This window comes from Vombatus ursinus, unplaced genomic scaffold (genome assembly GCF_900497805.2).
Source record: "Vombatus ursinus unplaced genomic scaffold, bare-nosed wombat genome assembly UNPS02014812.1, whole genome shotgun sequence".
NCBI classification, from domain to species: Eukaryota; Metazoa; Chordata; class Mammalia; order Diprotodontia; family Vombatidae; genus Vombatus; species Vombatus ursinus.
In genome coordinates this window covers 83275752-83295410 of record NW_020954590.1, presented here as the reverse complement: position 1 = coordinate 83295410, position 19659 = coordinate 83275752, and the positions used below count along the sequence as shown (strand labels likewise).

The following is a 19659-nucleotide window of genomic DNA, read 5'->3' as shown; positions in this document are numbered from 1 at the left end:
GGCAAATCATTTAACCTCTCTCAGTCTCAGTTTCCTCATATATAAAACAGAGGTAATAGGAATGCCTATTGGATCAAATGATGTGAAGTATCCTATTGGATCAAACGTGTAAAGGGCTTGGTAAGATTTAAAATGCTATATAAATTATTATTATTATTAATTATTTTTCTACAGTCTTGGAATTAGAAAGATGCTGGCTGTGAGACCATGGGTCTCAGTGTACCAGGCATCTCTCTAAGATTTTAAATTACATAAGAGTTTTGATTCTGCATCAGCAGAATTTCACACTAGCAAGTTCCCCACCTCAGTGAAATCATAAGACTGGACCAAAGTGAGGGAAAAAAAGGTTTTGCTGAAAAGCAGCTTATTTCTTGTTATATATTACTTTGTAGCCTCTAATTAGTATAGTTTTTCTTCAAAGAGATAAACATATCCTTAAAAATATAGTTTGCTAGATTAATATAAAGTCAATCTAAGAGATAATATACAAACTGAAAGTAAAAAGAAACTAAGAATTAGATTCCTACACACACAATACCTTTGCAAACCCCAGCCTATTACAGCAAATTGTAATATGTATTATTCCTAGTTTTATGAAGATTTCATTTCACTTCATATCTCTTTACCCTAAAAAATATTGGATACTTGTATTTGCATCCTTCTTCTGTTTTTTTTTTCTTCCCTTTCTTGATAGTCTGTAATATGTTAAAGTTGCTTTTAAAACGTGACCCAATGGGCAGCTGAGTGGTGCAGTGGATAGAGCACTAGCCCTGGAGTCAGGAGGACCTGAGTTCAAATCAGGCCTCAGACACTTGACACTTACTAGCTGTGTGACCCTAGGCAAGTCATTTAACCCCATTGCCTTGCCAGAAAAAAAAAAAATTCAACCCTAAAACACGACCCAAAGTTAATGACAATGGATAATGATCTTCCTTGTGAAGACTCTGTGATAATCTCAGAGCTGATCCTGCAATGCTAACACAGTTTTCGGGTTTCATTTAGTGTGAAGATGATTTGGCTGAGAAGAGGAGGAGCAATGAAGTGCTCAAGAGAGCCATCGAAACTTACCAGGAGGTAGCTGACCTGCCAAATGTCCCCGCTGACCTGGTCAAACTCAGCCTGAAGCGGCAATCAGACAGACAGCAATTTTTAGGTAAACCCTAAATAAATTTTAAAAATGGAAATCAGGTCAGCATGAAATGCCTGACTTTGGAAGCAACTGAAGGTCGGATAGAGATGAAGTCTTCAGTTTTATAACTGAGTCTGGGTAGATTAGCTAGTTAATTTTATGAAGGTCACCTATAAAACTGGAGTGTCAATCCTAGCCCTTATAGGAACACTTCAAATAGTAAGTGAAAAGAAGGTGATAAATAGGTTTAAAAAGTTAGAACGTTATAGACCTATAGCATCTGTACAAAAAAAGAGGACAATAACCCTACTATGTGCAAGCAAATAAAAAAATCATGAAGTCTGTTTTTCAGTGTATTGGAGAAGAAAATACTATTACTAATCTCTCTAACCTATCTAGGCTGATACTCTGATAATTGCAGGTAAGGTGAAGCAGCAAGTATACTCAAGCTTAATTTAAGCTAGGCCTTTTGATCTAATTGTATGTGACATATTTATCCATAAACTAGGAAAATTAGTTATAAGCCATATAGTAGATAAATGCTTTTTTGGTTGAAGGATGATATACCTGGGAAAGTTATAATATATCATTGTGATATATCATCAGTCATATGGTTCTTTAAGGTTTGCAAAATGCTTTACTTATGTTAACTTATTTGAAATTTTCAACAATACTAGGAAATAAGTACCACACATACTATTGTCCCTATTTTACAGATGAGGAAACTGAATCCCCTGAAGGTTAAGTAATGGACCTAAACTTGCATGACCAGTAGTAGTAGTAGTAGTAGTAGTAGTAGTAGTAGTAGTAATAGTAGTAGTAGTAGTAGCAGTAGTAGCAGCAGCATAATAATAATAATAATAATAATAATAATAATGCTAATAGTAACAATAGGCATTTGTAGAGCACTTTAAAGTTCGCAAAGCAATTTACAAATATTATGTCATTTTATCCTCATCACCTCTGGGAGGTAGGTGCTTTATTATCCTCATATTATAGATAAGGAAACTGAGGCAACAGTGATTACATGAATTGACCAAAGGTCACACAGTAAATGTCTGAGACTGGATTTGAACTCAGATCTTCTTGATTTAAGCCCCAGAGTTCTATCCATGTGTCACCTACATAAGAAACTCCAAAATATTGAGAAAGTAAAGAATTCTTGGGTATTTTTGTTGTCATATAAGTTCAGGTATTCCCCCAAGATTTTGTCTTTAGCACTCTTCTCTTCTTATACTCTTCTCTCTTGATGTCCTGTCCTAGAGTTGCAGTTATTACCTCTCTGGAGATGATTTCCATATCTGTATATCTAGCCCCAATCTCTCCTGAGTTTCGTTTTCTTATTTCCAGTGCCCTTTTAGACAATTCTTTGCAAACTTCATCATTCCTATAAGAACTTGTGGTCCCCTCAGCTTCCTCCTTCTGCTGATGCTCCATCGTCTTGTCCCGCAGATGAACTCAAAACCATAGCCCATAGCCAAAACCCAAGCTCCATAGCCAAAGAGTTGCCAGGTCCCATCTATTGTTCTTCTGTCTCTCACAGATATGAGATCTCTTAGCTTATCTCTCCTAGTCGTCTACTCACACTGCCACCTCTCTACACCAGTCACTTCTCACCTAAATTATTGTATTACCTTCCTAATTGGTCTTCCTTTAATAAGCCTCCCCTTTCAGTTCAATGCAACAGACACTTACCTCCAGGTCCCTAAATTAGGCCCTGACATGTATGGAAGGGAGATAAAAAGATAAATGTGACACAGGCCCTATTCACATGGAGTTCTCTGGTCCATCCTTTACTTAATTGCCAAAATATTTGTCCTAATGTGCTCATCTGACCACAGCATACTTTTTGCCTGTAGGATAAAATACAGTACAAATATTTTCATTAGAATTTAAGGCCCCTGAGAGTCTGAGTCAAAACTCCTTTTTGAACCTTATTTCACTTTACCATCATGTATTCTATCTTCTATCCATATTGGACAACTGACTGCTCATTCTGTATTCTCCTGCCTCAGAGCATTCTCATAGATTATATCCAATGCCTGCATTTCTACCTTTTGAAATCCTCCTCTTCTGCTATAACCTAGACAAGATGTCATCTCCTTGTGGAGCCTTCCCTAATTATCACAGCTAAAGGGAAAGGATTGTTCTTTCCTTAAATATTCTCAGAGAATTTTTCTGGATCTTTCCTTTGCACTTTTCACTTTCTACCTTGAATCATACTTATTTATAGTTATGTTGTACCTCTCTACCTTCATCCCCTCAACCCAGTTAAACTGTAAGTTGCTTAAGGACAGGGGTACCTTGTTTTGTGCCCCTCCACCTAGCACTGTGCCCAGTGAGACTATGAAAGTCACTCAAAGCTGTCAGTAGAGAGGTGCCATAGACAACTCTATAATACTATATAATTGTAAAACATAGTCCTATCAGTGTTGGTAAAGTGACTTTCTTCATTGGAAGCTGTCTATGTTGATGATATCATAGCCCCAGTCCATAGATATAGATATATATAGATATATATAGATATATAATATACCTATGCATACATATATACATACACACACAGATATGTATACATATATGTATATATGTGTGTATATACACATATGCATACACATATCTTAGTATGTATGTGCATGAATGTGTGTATTTGCATATAATTAGTGAAGGTATATTTCCAAAAATTTTTTTTCTTCATCATGGAATATGACATTAATTAGGATCATAGAATTACAGAGTCCCAGGGTTGAAAGGGACTATTATAGAACTCACTTTTAGCCTATATTACTCTTTGCATGTCTTCCTGGGCCTCCCATCTATGTAGCTTCTTCCCCCTACCTAATCCTCCTGTCATATATTTCCCCATCTCCTTCAGAAGACATATTGTATTCTATCTGAGAGCTTAACTTCTTTTATTTAAATCTCTTAATGTTTTCAAAATAGAAATATCCCCAGAAAGGCCCCCAAATGTACTCTGTATCAGATGTTTTCCAAATCCTGCACCATCCTGGTCACTCTCCTCAGGTTGCGTTCTGGTTTATGGATTTCTTTCTTCAGATATATACATAAAGCAAACTGCAGCCATCCAGGTGTGATCTGACCAGAGCAGAGTAGAGTGGGACTATTGCCACCCTTGTTATACTTAATCTTAATGTGGCTGAGGGCTGCATTAGCTTTTTTGGCAGCCACAGCATGCCCTTGGCTCATGTAAAATCTCCAGTCTATTAGCTTTTACTCAGACCTTTTTATGTTCTTGTACTGTTTTTCTCAATATAGAAACACCATTGCCACATTTTCACCTCATTACTTATCTTCCTAAGTGCCATGATGAATAACTATGCTTGGAAAAAGATTCCTTGTATCCTAGCCGCTTCTTAAAAGTCTACAAAGTACATAATCACAAGTAACTCCTCATAGAAAATAATTACTTTTGACATTAGCGAATCAAGGACACTTGTAAAATGTGTTGCCACAAATGTTGACTTAGATGATGTAGTACATGCTCTTGCCCACCAGAGGGTAATAGAATACTGGATAATGTGGTGTGCTCCCTAAGTGGGTGATTTCTTACCATCATGAAACTGGGGACACACCTGAAATTTCAGTTAAATGTAGACTTATAGTAATGCTTTCTCAGGCTCTCTAGTGACTTGTTCGTGGAGTAGGTAGACTGAACTTTTTCACTCCTTTAATGTCTAATAAAAGGGGAAAATGTACCATAAAAATATTGACATATTTTTAGCAACTTAAAGGAAAATGGCACAAAATAAAACCCTGAAATATGAATGTAAGCAAGTATCAGAGGTGGGCTTAAGAACTTCTATAATTGGTATTCTATTTTTCCATGTCTCCAGAATAAGCATTGCTATTGCAACTACTTAAACTTAACAATGAGGACTTCCTAATAAGGAGCTACACATTTTAGAGTGGTGACAGTGCTGGTGGTGATGGTGGTGGTGGTGGTTGATAAACTGCAGAATTACATTAGGAAGACCTGAGTTCAAATCCATTCTCAGACATTTATTTAACGTGTGATGCTGGGCAAGTCAGTTAACCACTGTCTGCCTCAGATTCCTCACCTGTAAAGTTGAGATAAGAATAACACCTACCTTTCAAAGCTGTGAGGGTAAAATGAGATATTTGTAAGGTGCTTTGCAAACCTTAAAGCACTATGTAAATTCAAACTGTTATTGTTGTTATTATTAATTTGACATATGGCAATAGTTGAAGGAACTGAGTATGTTTAGGATGGGGAAAAGAAGATTCAGGGGCAACACAGAGCAATGGATCTGGAGTCAAGAAGACCTGAGTTCAAATCTAGTTATGTGATCCTAAGCAAATCACTTAATTTCTGTCTGCCTTAGTTTCTTCAGCTATAAAACGGGGATCATAATAGTACTTATTTCCCTGGGTTGTTGTGAGAATCAAATGAGGTAATATTTGTAAAGTGCTTAGGACAATGCCTGGTATGTAATAGGTGCTTAATAAATCTTTCCTTTTTTACTTTTCCTCTGTCTTCTTTCTCTCTCCCTCCCTTCTTCCTTCCTTTCTTCCTTCTGTCCCTCTTACCTTCCACTGGTATAAGTTGCAAAGAGACCACTTTAGCCTTGATCTCCTTCTGAGGTCTTGAAATGGAAGTTATTTGAACAGTTTTGGTATACGTTATAAAAGGGATTCCTTCACAAATGGATGAGATTATATGGCCACTGAAATCCCTTACAGTTCTCCAGTTCTATGATTCTATGGTATTTAATCAAACATTTTATCCACCTTCAGGTTTTATTGAATGATCTCTTATGATTTATAAAAACTGAATATACCCAAGTGTACTTTTCTTCTGTTTTCATTCAAATCAGGTCACATGAGAGGCTCCCTGGTTACGCTTCAGAAATTGGTTAACTTGTTTCCCAATGATACTTCTTTCAAGAATGACCTTGGAGTGGGTTATCTCTTGATTGGTGACAATGACAATGCTAAGAAGGTTTATGAAGAGGTAAACAAACATTTTATATCTCAACAATAAAAAAAGACTTTGCATGAATATTAAGCCAGTCAGTAAACAAGCATTTATTAAGCTCAATGTGCCAGGCACTGTGCTGCGTGTTAGGAATACATATTTAAGCAAAAAGAAAGGCAATTCCTGCTCTCTGGGAGCTTATAGACATAACAGGAAACTGGAAAAAAAAGGAGAGGAGAGTTGGGGAGGACGGTAGACAATATTGGCCAGTGCACCCTCCTTAAATGGAGGCTCTGGGGAGCCATCCAATCAAAAGTGGGGACAGAAGGGGCAGAGGGTACTTCTGAGGACTGAATTCCAGGGCTGGAGTGATCTTTCAGGAAAAAAGATTTCTGCCTGGGGGGAGGGAGAGGAGGGAGAGAAGTGCTCAGTATAGCCTGATGAAGAAATGAAGTTCTTAGATTAATTTGGGATTGTGTTATAATGCCTCTAATACCAAATATAAAGAATCAGCTCTGTTCTTTATACTAAATTATGCTAATTGCCCATTTCCTCTTCTTTTATCCTACTTCCCCCCCAAATTCTGCTTTCTGTCGATTTCCTGATTTTAGTTGCAGACTCTCAATTGCTATCCAATATGTTATGTCACAATATTGACTCTGTGGTGTTAAAATGTTAGGACATTTATTTACTGTTGCATAAGATGCATTTATTTTTTAAAACTAAAAATGCAAACATCAAAGTGCCCATATCTTGATTATAGGGATTCAGTGGACTTTAAAAAGACAGCACAACAGATGGAGGGAAATATTCACACATGGTCTATGTACACACTTCAGTACCATCATTTGTGCCACCAGTGTATCACATAGGCTTGAAAGGACTATAATTTCTTCTTCCTTTCCAAGAAAAAAAAGTAGAATATTTAATGTTCTCTCAATAATAATAATCAGTCAGTCATTTTTCAGTTGTCTCTAACTCTTCATGACCCCTTTGAGATTTTCTTGGCAAAGATACTAGAGTGGTTTGCCATTTCCTTCTATGGCTCATTTTACAGATGAGGAAACTGAAGCAAACAGGGTTAAGTGACTTGTCCAGGGTCACACAGCAAGTAACTGTCTGAGGCCAGATTTGATGAGTCTTCTTTTTTTAAAATATTCTTTTTTCCCAACTACATGTAAAGACAGTTCTTAATGTTCATTTAAAAAAATTTTGGCTTCCAAATTTTTCTTCCCTCCTTCTTTCTCTTCTTCCCTCCCTTTCCCTCGCCTAAAATGATAAGCAATTTGGTATAAGTCATATATATGCAATCATGTAAATCCATTTATATGTTAGTCGTGCTGTGAAAGAAGAAACAACAAAAGAAAAAATGAAAAAAAATGAAAATAGTATACTTCAGTCTGCCTTCACAATCCATCAGTTCTTTCTCTGGAAGAGAAAGACAGCATTTTCCATCATGAGTCTTTTGTAATTGTCTTGGATTCTTGGATTGCTAAGAGCTAAGTCATTCATAATTGATTAGTGCACAGTGTTACTGTTTACAATATTCTCCTGGTTCTGCTCACTTCATTTTTGCGTCAGTTCATGTAAGTCTTTCCAGGTTTATCTGAAATCTGCCTGCTTATCATTTCTTATAGCGCAGTAGTATTTCATTACTTTCATATACCACAACTTGTGCAGTCATTCCCCAATTGATTGACCTTCCCTCAATTTCCAATTTTTTGCTACCACAAAAATTGCTGCTGTAAACGTTTTTGTACATGTAAGTCATTTCCCCTTCTTTATGATCTCTTTTGGATACAGACCTAATAGTGGTAATGCTGGATCAAAGGGTATGAACAGTTTTATAGCCCTTTGGGCATAGTTCCAAATTGCTCTCCAGAATGGTTAGATCAGTTCACAACTCCACCAGCAGTGCATTAATGACCCAATTTTCCTACATCCTCTCCAACATTTATCATTTTCCTTTTCTGTCATATTAGCTAGTCTGATAGGTGTGAGGTGGTACCTTAGAGTTGTTTTAACTTACATTTCTCTAATCAATAGTGATTTAGAGCATTTTTTTGATGTGACTTACAGATAGCTTTGATTTATTTATCTGAAAACTACCTGTTCATATCCTTTGACCATTTAAAAGATGAGTCTTCTTGACTCCAGGCCCTGCACTCTATCCACTGCACCTTCTAGCTGCCATCATCATCATCATCATCATCATCATAATAATAATAATAATAGCAAGCATTTATTAGCCTTTTAAAGTTTGCATAGCACTTTATAAATATTATCGCATTTAATCTCCACAGTGACCCTGAGAGGTAGCTGCTATTATTATATCCATTTTACAGACGATGAAACTGAAAGAGGCAGAGGTTAAGTTACTTGCCCAGGGTACATAGCTAGTAAGTCTCTGAGGCCAGATTTGAACACAGATCTTCCTAATTCTAGGTCTAGTGCTCTGTCCACTGAACCACCTAGCTGTTGTCTTAAACTCCATCCTGCTAGGAATGTGGAAGCCAGCTGTTCATGTATTAATAGGGCATTGACTGCCCATGTCAGGAAAGTTGCAAAAGAATCTTTGGCATATTATATAGGAAATTCATATAAATGAGTTCTGCAATCCCTTTCAACTCTGTGTCAGTGATTTCATAATTCCTTTAGGCTATGAGAGTATTATTTAGGGCATAAAAGAAATCATTTACTAAGTAGATTTTAAAGACCTGAAAAAAAAGTTAATACCACTGAGCTATCAGATATTAATCTTTCTGAGTCTCAGAGTAGAGGGCATTTAAGATTCTCCTAGTGCTTTATGTGCAGTTGCATGGGTCCTTCGTACTTGTCGGGACTGCATATTGCTGATGTGTGGTATAGTGGACAGAGAGCTGGCCTTGGAATTGAGAAAACATAATTTCAAGCCTGACCTGTGGAACATACTGTCTGTGTGTCCGTGGGCAAGATCAAATGACATAATAATTATAAAGTGCTTAGCACAGTGCTTGGCCCGTAGTGGGTGCTATATAGAGCAGCTAGGTGGATAGAGCACCTGGCCCAGAATCAGGAAGACCTAAGTTCGCTTCTTTTTGCGGTTTGGCAGGGAGTGAGGCGGCAGCACCGTGCCTAATCATGTTGCAGCAAAGTCCTGATTCTGGTACTCCGTTTCCCAGCTGAAAAAGATCTAGACGTCTTCTAGAGAAATCGTATACTGTGGACAGGTCTTTGAAAAGTCCCCTCTTAGGGTGAAAAACTTTGGCATCTGGCTGCGCTACAGTTCCAGGAGTGGAACCCACAAAATGTACAGGGAGTACAAGGATCTGACCACTGCTGGTGCTGTTACTCAGTGCTACCGAGATACGGGAGTCCGTCACAGTGCCTGGGCCTACTCCATCCAGATCGTGAAAGTGGAAAAAATTCCTGCCAGCAAGTGCTGCCGGCCTGCAGTCAAGCAGTTTCACAACTCCAAAATCAAGTTCCCTCTGCCCCACAGAGTTCTGTGTTGCCAGCACAAACCACACTTTACTACCAAGAGGCCCAACACATTGTCCTAAGTTCAGAGACAAGGAGGCACCTGTTTTATTTGATATGTTTAAATAAATTTCTCAATTGGAAAAAAAAAAAGAAGACCTGAGTTCAAATCCAGCCTCAGACACTAGCTGTGTGACCCTGGGCAAGTCACTTAACCTGTTTGCCTCAGTTTCCTCATCTGTAAAATGAACTGGAGAAGGAAATGGCAAATCATTCCAGTATCTTTGCCAAGAAAACCCCAAATGGGGTCACAGAGAGTCAGAAATGACTCAACAACCAACAACAGGGGCTATCTAAATGTTATTATCATTATCATTATTATTATTGTTATGCCACTTGACCTCAGTGTGCCATGCACTATTTTAAGACTATAAATTGAAGAACAGTTACTGGGCTATACAATTAGAAGCAATTTTCTCACTAAGAATTCTTTACACTGGTTGATTCACAACTATTAAAGAAAAAAAAAACTTTTCATCATGTAAAGCTAAGGCTTGACTAAATCTACTTCAAATTTTGCCACGTATTGTTTTTGTGCCCTCAAACTAATAAGAAAAGCAGATCGTAACAGCATTTTATCCTGTATTGGGCTGTTGAGGCCTCCTCCTCCTTAAATTCAACAATAAATACGTATTAATTAAGCTCCAGCACCTATGAGGCATCATGGTTAAGATCTCAAACACAGGATCCAGAATCAGAAGATGTGGTTTGAATCTTGGCTCTGCTTCTTTCTTCTTCTGTGTCTAGGCAAGTCACTCCACTTTGCTGAGTATGTTTCTGTCTCTAAAATTAGGGACTAGGACCAGATGATCTTTTACTTCTCTTTGGTCTCTGCATCCTATTATCTAATGTATGCCTTCATCCCGATTAAGAAAAGACACACCTTAACCCGCTACAGAATGAGCTAAAAATGAGACCTTGATTTTTTTTAATATAGCATTTCTAATATCTACAAGTCATTTGGAATTTCAAATATATTTGGAATGAAAAGTGTCAAAACTAGTCTGAGTTTATTATAAAATCTTTCATTTAAAAGTTCATTTTGGCAACTTAAGTTGCTAATGTCTAACACAGAGTTGGGGAACGTATGACCTTGAGGTCTCAGGTTCCCCACTCCCAGCCTATAACAAGACAGCAAATGTTATCTTTGCAGAATTTTGGGATAGTGGGTTTTCTGTTGTTGTTTTCAGGCCTGCTCTGCATTTAGTGATGGCTAGAGCTCTGACAGAGGCACCAAGGGAAGTGTTTGCAGAAGGGCGTGGTCTTCCCTTTGATACAATTGTCAGGGATTAGGGAAATATCCCAAACATTCTCTGAATAGCCCATAATGAATCTGTCATCCATTAATTTATGAAAACCTTTATGGAATGTTTGTACTTCTTCTCCCCTACTAGAGGACTGAGTCTCAGAGATAGGAAGCGTTTTAGTTCATCTTAAGAATCGTCTGTACAGAATTATATTTAATTATACTAAATATGGAAGTAATTATATGCAGCATGGCCTAATTGTCTCTAGTGATAACTTTTGTGAAGCATCAATAGAATGTGATGTTTTCATATCACATCCCAGAGCTGTGGTTTTCTTTGGAGTAGTTGTTTTCTTTCCTTTTTCACTTCCAAGCTGATGAACCAAAACAGAGATTTTTCTTTTCTTATCTAAAGATATTGTGATAGAAAAATGTGTTCTGTTTGGTAATAATAATAATAGCAACAACAGCCGACATTGGTATATTGCTTTAAAGTTTGCAAAGCACTTTAAAAAATGTTATCTCCATGAGCTTTGCTTCACACAATTTTTGAAACCCCCAAATTATTTCGTTTTGGTCCTCCTGTGTAAAATAACATTTTCCATTGCTTGTTCCATTGTGTAATTGCTCCTGCTCAATTCCAGAGATGTTGAGGTGGTGTATCTAGAACTATATAAAATTTGTCTGAATTCTTGCTCATCCGGCATTTAAGAAATGCATCTCTTTGCTATGTGGTCACAGAGGACTTAGGTTAGTGCTTTAGGACTCGTCCTTTTGTTTATGGATTCATAAATACTTGCACTCAATGTTGACTTCTCTTGGGTACACTGTACTCATGTGGCTCAAAGATCCTGCAGCCTAGGTGTGGTCCAAGCTGGTCATGTCACTTCAGAAGCAGAAATATAAATGAATGGCAGCAATGGGGTGGGTTTTAACATGCCTGTGGCTTATTCAGTTCCATCAACCAGTAGTCACTGAGCATCAGGTACATACGTGAAGGAATACGCAAGAAATGGCATCATTTCTGCCTTCAAATATTACAGAAACAGTTGAGGAAATAAAGCATTCACAGTTGGAGAAAAATAAAAAAATTAGGTGACAAAACATTTGGTTCTGGCAGTCAATCCTTTTAGAGTCGGTTGGAAGAGCAGTTCTTCGCATAACTTTGCTCCTTACATGTGAAGCTTTCCCAACAACTATGCCCTTCTTTAGTCAGGCATAAAAATAGGGGAAAGTACTACAAACCACACTTCTTCTCACGATAAGAGCACTCAACTCAACCTTTTCTGAGCCTTTAGGCAAATATTGAGTCAATGCTCATTTGTTTTATAGATTATTTTTTCTAAGTTATTTAGAATAGGGAAATAATAACAGGGTTGTTTCCTGATTATTTTAATATTTAATTAGAAACATTCAGGATAATTTATTTCTAAACCTAATTAATGTTGTGTGTGTGTGATAATTCCTCCATATATAATACTGCACACTACTTTGGATCACAGATTGTGTACCAAAATCTCTCCAGTAATTAATGAAGAAAAAATAAAATTTAAAGCCATCCTGTAACATGATGGAACAAGGGAGGTTGTAGTGAAGGGAGAATGGCGATAAAATACTATTTAGAATTTTCCTTGTTTATTATTTATTCTATTAAAAAATCTGAGTCATCAGTAACTGTCATTGTTCCTAATCACTAGAAACAGAATTGAAATCATATTTGCACAAGTCACACAATATAGAAAGTGGACCCCGTTAATTTCAATAGCTGCCTGTTCTTTTTGTTGTTAAAAATTGTTCCTATCAGAATTATTGCCTGGAAATATTAACGTCCCGTGTGTTGAATGAAATAATTGATCCAATATTAATAAATTCTTTTATGTGTAAGAAAATTCTTTTGTTTTTCACCTTAAATCTCGAGTCCTAATGTAGTTGCCAGTACATCAAGGGCAACCCTTAAAATGTTTGGAAATCATTTCCAGAATTTGGATTTAACTGTGATCCTTTATTTTATGTTCTTGAAAACAGGTTCTGAATGTGACTCCTAATGATGGCTTTGCCAAAGTGCATTATGGTTTTATCCTGAAGGCCCAGAACAAGATTGCTGAGAGCATCCCTTATTTGAAGGTAACTGTCACTGACCTTATTTTTTCATCTTGAAATTCCTTGGAGTCATTTGGATGCCCTTGATTATGCATTATGGATTGATTGTCATGTACTCTCCATTGATTGATATTTGCTGCTGGGTCTTTTCATGAAGATGTGTACCCTCTCGCCATGACCACCATATGCACTGTACAAATTTACCCTACAGTTGAAAGTATATGTACAAAAACGCTTACTGTAGACATCAAAGGGAGCATGAAGAAAATATCTTAAGGAAAAATTCTGAAAATAAATCAGCAACATTATTGCTTTCGGAAATGAGAGAAGATAAAAAAGGAAAGGAATAATTATTTAATACCTTTTAAAAATTAGTTCAATCAGTGCATTATTTCCTATAAGAAGATCAACTATAAATTACTTCAGTGGTCATTGCCATGGGATGGGGGTAGTGATATAACTGCACATATAAAATGAGGTGAAGAATCGAGGCTAACTAAATAAAACATGCTAATCTAAAACATTTGAGTTATGTTAGCAATGTGTTTGACATGGCCAAAGTTATGTTTGACCTTGGTGACTTTGGTTAGCTGGGAAATTACATAATGATACCTTGAATTGTTATAGCTCTTTCAAAGAGCTTAAAGTACTCCATAAAGATGATATCACTTGGATAGAGCTCCAGCCTTGGAGTCAGGAACACCTGAGTTCAAATCTGACCTCAGACACTTGATACTTACTAGCTGTGTGACCCTGGACAAGTCACTTAACCCCAGTTGCCTCAGGGAAAAAAAAATGATATCACTTGTCCTCTCCAGGATGTAAGGAAGCATGAAACCTTCTTGAGACACAGGACTCTGTCCTGGGCTCCCTTTCCTTCTCTCTCCTGGGCTCTCTTGTCCTGTATTATAAATCCTATTGGAATTTTTAACAGACTATCCAATAAACAATTCAATATAATAAGAAAGAACTCATTATTTTCCTTCTTCCAACCCCTCTTCTTCTAAACTCCTCCATTTCTGTTGGGGGTACCCCTTTCTGCCTGGTCATCCAGGTTCAAAGACTTGATATTTATCCTTGACTCATCAGTCCCACTCTCCTGATATATTAATTCAGTGCCAAATCTTGTTATTTTTACCTCTAGTACATCTCTCATATTTTTCTCCTTTCCACTCACGTGACTCCCTTTTGATCTGTCCTCCACCATCTTTTACCTGGTCCCTGTCCATTCCAGGCCATATTCTATAGTGTTTTTCCTAAAATATAAATCTGACCATGTTGTTCCCCTACTTAATAAACTCTAATGGTTCCCTATTACCTCTCTGGTTAAGTATTATCTCTACTGTCTCATGTTTAAAGCCCTTCAAAACCTGCCTCCAACCTATCTTTCTGGTCTTATCATGCATTACTCTTCTTTTCTTTGTACGGTCCAGGAAAACTGGCCTCTTCCATCTGCTGGACTTTGTGTTGATTGTTCCCCATGCCTCCGTATACTTTTTTCTCAACACTATCTCTTCAAATTATTTGGTTTCCCCATTTATTAAATGAAGGTAACACTTTGGCCATCTTGGTTGTAGGAATAGTGCTTTGTAACACAAAGGGATAGGAATAAGGACTAGACCTGGGATTTTACTCAAAAAGGAACTTCCTGAATAAGGAAACTCCCTCTACTGATGGAAATAGATACTTGCCGTAAAACTTAGAGCTTTTGAGACTTGCCTGGAACACTAAGATTTTAAGTGACTTGCCCAGGATCCCACAGCTAAAAAGTATCAGAAGTGGAACACAAACCCATGGATTCTTCTCTCCAAGACCTACTCTCTATCTTCCACTCTGGAGCTGCCTCTCATTTTGTAAAACAAAGCTCTGCATACACAGGGGTTACATATTTACAATATTTTGTCATGAACCTCACGGGGATAATTGTTTATTGGCAGCAATAGGAATAGAGACTGGCTCTGAGAATTAATTGCTTTAAGGAATTCCTAAGTAAGGAAGCGCCTCCTACAAAGTAGGGACACCTTCTCGGCATGTTAGAGTCTTGAGAGTTGCCTAGAGCATTAAGATGTTAAGTGACTTACTCAAGTTAAATGACTTGGCCCAGGCAGTTTATGTAAGGGCAGGGAGACCAGCTATGGGCTCCACTATGTATGCATGATGCTGTCTCCCTAGGAAAGAAGATAACAGAATTTTAAAAAGAAGTCTTCTCCTAAAATATGGAGAATTCAATTTCTTGAAACCAATGTCCTTTTATTCTTTTCCACTTTCCAATTTTTCCTCCTTTCTGCTTGCTTCTCATTTTCAGCCAAGAGAACATGAGGTCCTTCAAGGGAAGGCTTGTGTCATTTTTTGTGTCTGTATCTTTAGCACTTAACCATGGAGCTTTGCACATAGGAGGAGTTTAATCAGTGATTGAATTGAAGGAGGGAAAATTGAGCAGAATGGTAAACAGGAAAGACCATTGAATTTAGAGTCAGAAAAACTGGCTTTGAATCTTGTTTCTACAACTTAATATTGTTGTGACCTTGGGCAAGTAAATTCATTCTACTGGGTCTTAATTTCTTAATTTGTAAAAAATTAAAGTGTTGGGCTAGTAGATCTCCAAGGGATCTTCTAGTTTTAAAACTTCTGGTTCTATTTTGAAACGGGGATTAGAAACTATCTTTTCTAAAATCCAAATTTATTTCCATTTTGTTACATTTTTCTGTAAGTGGTTTTATCAAAAGCTTAGCATGAATTTATTTCCAGAGAAAAGAAATATATCTTTTGGCTGTCTCCATATCACTTCACACATTCTAAGCGTAATTAATTATTTTGGTTCAAGTATAATAGTTAAAGACTGGCTGATAGGGAAGGATTCAGGGGAGGAAAAGGGGATTTGGCAGAAATACAACCAGAGAGGTCCTTTCCTGCAGGGAAGAATCTTAAATCTCTCAGAAAGGACTACAGGCTTAACTACATAATCACTCCCACAGAGAAGTATCTTCTTTATTTTATGACCAGCCCCAGCCTTTGTTAGTGATTGCCTTATTGTTAAGATCTGGACTGTGATGTCTATTTTCTCTAGAGTTGTAAATTTTGATTTATAAACTAACTGCAAAGTCAAAATGAGATCTTTTTTACCTTGCTCTTAAATGTGTGGGTATGATTAGCTTTTTCTTTTCTTAGTTTGCTGTTCCTTTCTTAGATGTAGCTTAATGGATAAAATAAATTTATTTATTGAAATCTCTTAATTCAGTATTACTAAGAATTTTTTTTTTCTTTTTCACCAGGAAGGACTGGAATCTGGTGACCCTGGCACTGATGATGGGCGTTTTTATTTCCACTTGGGTGATGCTTTGCAGAGAGTTGGGAACAAAGAGGTAGTGATCTCTTTGTTTTCTCTTATAGAGGAAGTGGTAGGAAAAAAAAAAGAAAGTTGGTTGTAGAAAAAGAAATACAAAAAAAAATTGCCAGTGGAAATACTCAAAAAATACTCAGGCAACTAGGTGGTAGAATGAATAGAACACTGGACCAGGACCCAACAAACCTGAATTCAAATGCCACCTCAGATACTTCCTAGGTCTGTGACCCTAGGCAAGTCACTTAACTTTTCTCTCCCTCATTTGTTAATATGGGGATAATAATAGCACCTACCTTCCAGAATTATATCAAATGAGGTTATATTTATAAAGTACTTTGCACTTATGTAAGTGGTAAATTATTATAAAGCTTATCAAGTATTTATTAGGTATTTTATAGCATTTAATTTAAGCTAGGAGTCCTTTTCAGTGTAACCCCTGGTCTAAATTTTGAGAGTCCAGTTTTCCCTGAGAATTTATATTCTCATGTTTGACATCACAGTGTGTTGCCAGGAAACTGACTAAGTAATCCCAACGTCTCTCTCAGAGTGCCATGGGAAGGCACATAAGGAAGGGAAACATTGTTTTGAAGTGAAAAGTGTGTGACAATTAGCAAAAGAGGCAAAGTAGTATTAATAGGACCTGACATTTATATTGCCCCTATGTGTGACAAAGCACTTTATATATGTCATTTTGTGGCAAAGAGATATCTGACAATTAATAAAAGAAACAAAGTAGATAAAATTTTAAAGAAAGTACCTTAATATGTTTGTTTTGAAAATTTGCTGTCATAACTTTATTATGAAATTAGAAAGATATAGATGTCTTTTAGGAAGGATCTTTATTTTAAATAATCTATTTATGCACTCACTGTTAAAATTAATGGCATAATTATACTCTGAACTTCTTGGGACAAGTGTTAGGTGAACTCTCATAGCTCTAATGTCTGACACTTATGGCCAAAGGGGGGAAAACAAAACTTATTGAATGTTTCCTTTGTCATAATTACTTTTTTCTCAGTATGATGTCATTTCTTTAATCATAAATTACAAATATTCTAAAAGCTAAAAAGGCAATGAGGAGTCCCGGAGATCAGACTCGGCACTGAGTCAGAAGGACTGAGGTTCAAATTCTACTAGCTGTGTGACCCTGGGCAAGTAATCTTCTGTAAAATGAGGGGGTTTTACTCAATGACCTCTAAGGGCCCATCTTGCTCTATTTTTACAGTTTCCATGAAAAAACAATCTACGCTGATTTCTAGGATAAATGTGTGGGGCTACCCAGGCGTGGATCAATCACTTCTTGAAAGGCAGTGGATTAAGGATCCAAGGAGGAAGCTGCACCATTGTTTCTAACAATTAAATTCTGTATCTACGATGCAGACATAGCTAATTGTAACATAGCTTTATGTTTCTAAAATTAACCAAAAGCATGGCCTCAGTTGTGGGTAATCATGGATTCAAAAAATCAAGGGGGTTTGTGACGGGGAATTTATTGGCAAAAGACATGAACTGATTTGGAGTAATAGAGGTTTAGATAATTGACATTATTTTCGGTTCATGTTTCTATTTTTCTGTATCTCTTCCTACACAACCCGCCATTCTGACAGCTGAAATATCGTGTGGTGTTAGAAGTGAGTTGAAAGAAAAGAGTCAAAATTGCTGACTAATAGGTATTTTGGCTTCTTCACACCTTTTGAGATGTAAATGACCCTCAGTTCCTTTGAATGATGGACAAAGGCAAGATTTTGCTGACAGTATCTGTCTAACATTGAATAAATGTCCATGCCTGATTGATATAAATGCATTTGTCGCACAAGACACATTTAATTTGTCTTTGAACATTACAGAAACCAGAGCCAATGACAGATACAGGAAATCTACATTCTCTTTCACAGCTTGGTTGGAAAGAGCCTTTTGTTGTCTCAATAACAAAACAAAGAAAAATTAGTTCACTACAAAAGCGTTTGTTTAAAATTTAGGATTTAAATCTTTGGGACTGATATACAAACTCAATGAACATCAATATAGAAAGTAGAGAGGTTCATTGCAAAGACATCATGGGTAACCAATATACTAGTACAAAAAAAAGCCCTTCTCTTGCTTTTCTCTGAGTATCTCACTCCTAAAGTTTCAACTCCATGCAGATAACTTCCAATTCTATTCAAAAAACATTTTTAAGCACTTTACTGTGTGTAAAGAACTGTCCTAGGTGTTGAAAAGTCAAGTAAACAAGCATTTTATTAAGTGCCTGGCACCATAGTAAATATAGTAAAGACAGAGATAAAGAAAAGCAAAAATATGGTCCCTGCCCTCATGGACCCCACTCTGTTGGAAGAAACAACCTGCAAAGAACTCTGTGTGCACAAGAGAGATAGAGTAAATTGAAGGCTATCTTAAAGGGAAGCCCCTGGCATTGAGGGAGACTGGGAAAGGCCTCTTACAAGTGAGATTTTTTTTCTGAGACTTGAAGAAGACAGTCAAGCCAAGAAGGGGAACATTACAAACATGGGGGGACATATGAAAAAGCAGAATAAGAGGATGGAGTGTTATGTTCAAGGAATAGCAAGAAGACCAGTGTAGTTAGGTCATAGAGTTGACAGAGGGGATTGATGGATGTATCAGAAGACTAGAAAAATAGGAAGGGGGAAGGTTATGAAGGGCCTTAAAAGCCAAATAACATTTTATATTTGATCCTGGAGTTCATGAAGACACAATCCATACCCTTAAGGAATTTATAATTGTCAGGATCTTTATCACCAGCTTGGACCTCTATTCCAAACTCCATACCTCTATCTCCAACTCCAATTCCCATTGAGATTGCCTTCAATTTACTCTATTTCTCTTGTACACACAGAGCAGGGTTAAAATCCCACCTCTTCCACAAACTACCCCTGTGACCTTGGGAAAGTCATTGAACTTCTGGGCCAAAGTTTCCTTATCTTTCAAATGAGGGGCCTGGGTTAGATGGTCTCTAATGGTGATCCTATTGCCTTTTCCTTGATGTCTGACCAGCACCTCAAATACAGTCTATTTAGAATTGATCTTATCTTTCTCCCAAATTCTGCTTTTTTTTTCTTGACTTCAGAGTATTTGTCAGTGTCACTGCCTTTCACTCAGCATCTGTGGCAGTTATCTAGAAATCTTCTTTTCCCTTCCCCTCCTCTCTTACATAGCTACCTAGTCCTCCATGGCACTGTGTGCAGAGAACTGTGCTAACTAAACCCTGTGAGATATACAGGGGCTGAAGAGGAACCAAGTATTCATGGTATTCGTGAAGCTTTTTTAAAAAAAAAAACTTTTTGACAACTATTTCAATGTATTTGATTTCTCATATGATCCTATGTACTTTATTTTGTGGAATCAGA

At 37.1% G+C, this 19659-nt stretch overlaps 1 protein-coding gene across 1 annotated transcript in view; it reads left to right on the top strand.

Annotated features, from left to right (window-relative positions):
- LOC114054008 (aspartyl/asparaginyl beta-hydroxylase-like) overlaps positions 1–19659 on the top strand; it is a 100608-nt gene that overhangs the window by 34316 nt on the left and 46633 nt on the right. Inside the window, exons 5-8 of the mRNA XM_027877098.1 lie at positions 1003–1153; positions 5986–6122; positions 12877–12975; positions 16224–16313. Of these exons, the coding sequence (XP_027732899.1) occupies positions 1003–1153; positions 5986–6122; positions 12877–12975; positions 16224–16313 (477 nt within the window). The remainder of the gene's footprint in view (positions 1–1002; positions 1154–5985; positions 6123–12876; positions 12976–16223; positions 16314–19659) is intronic.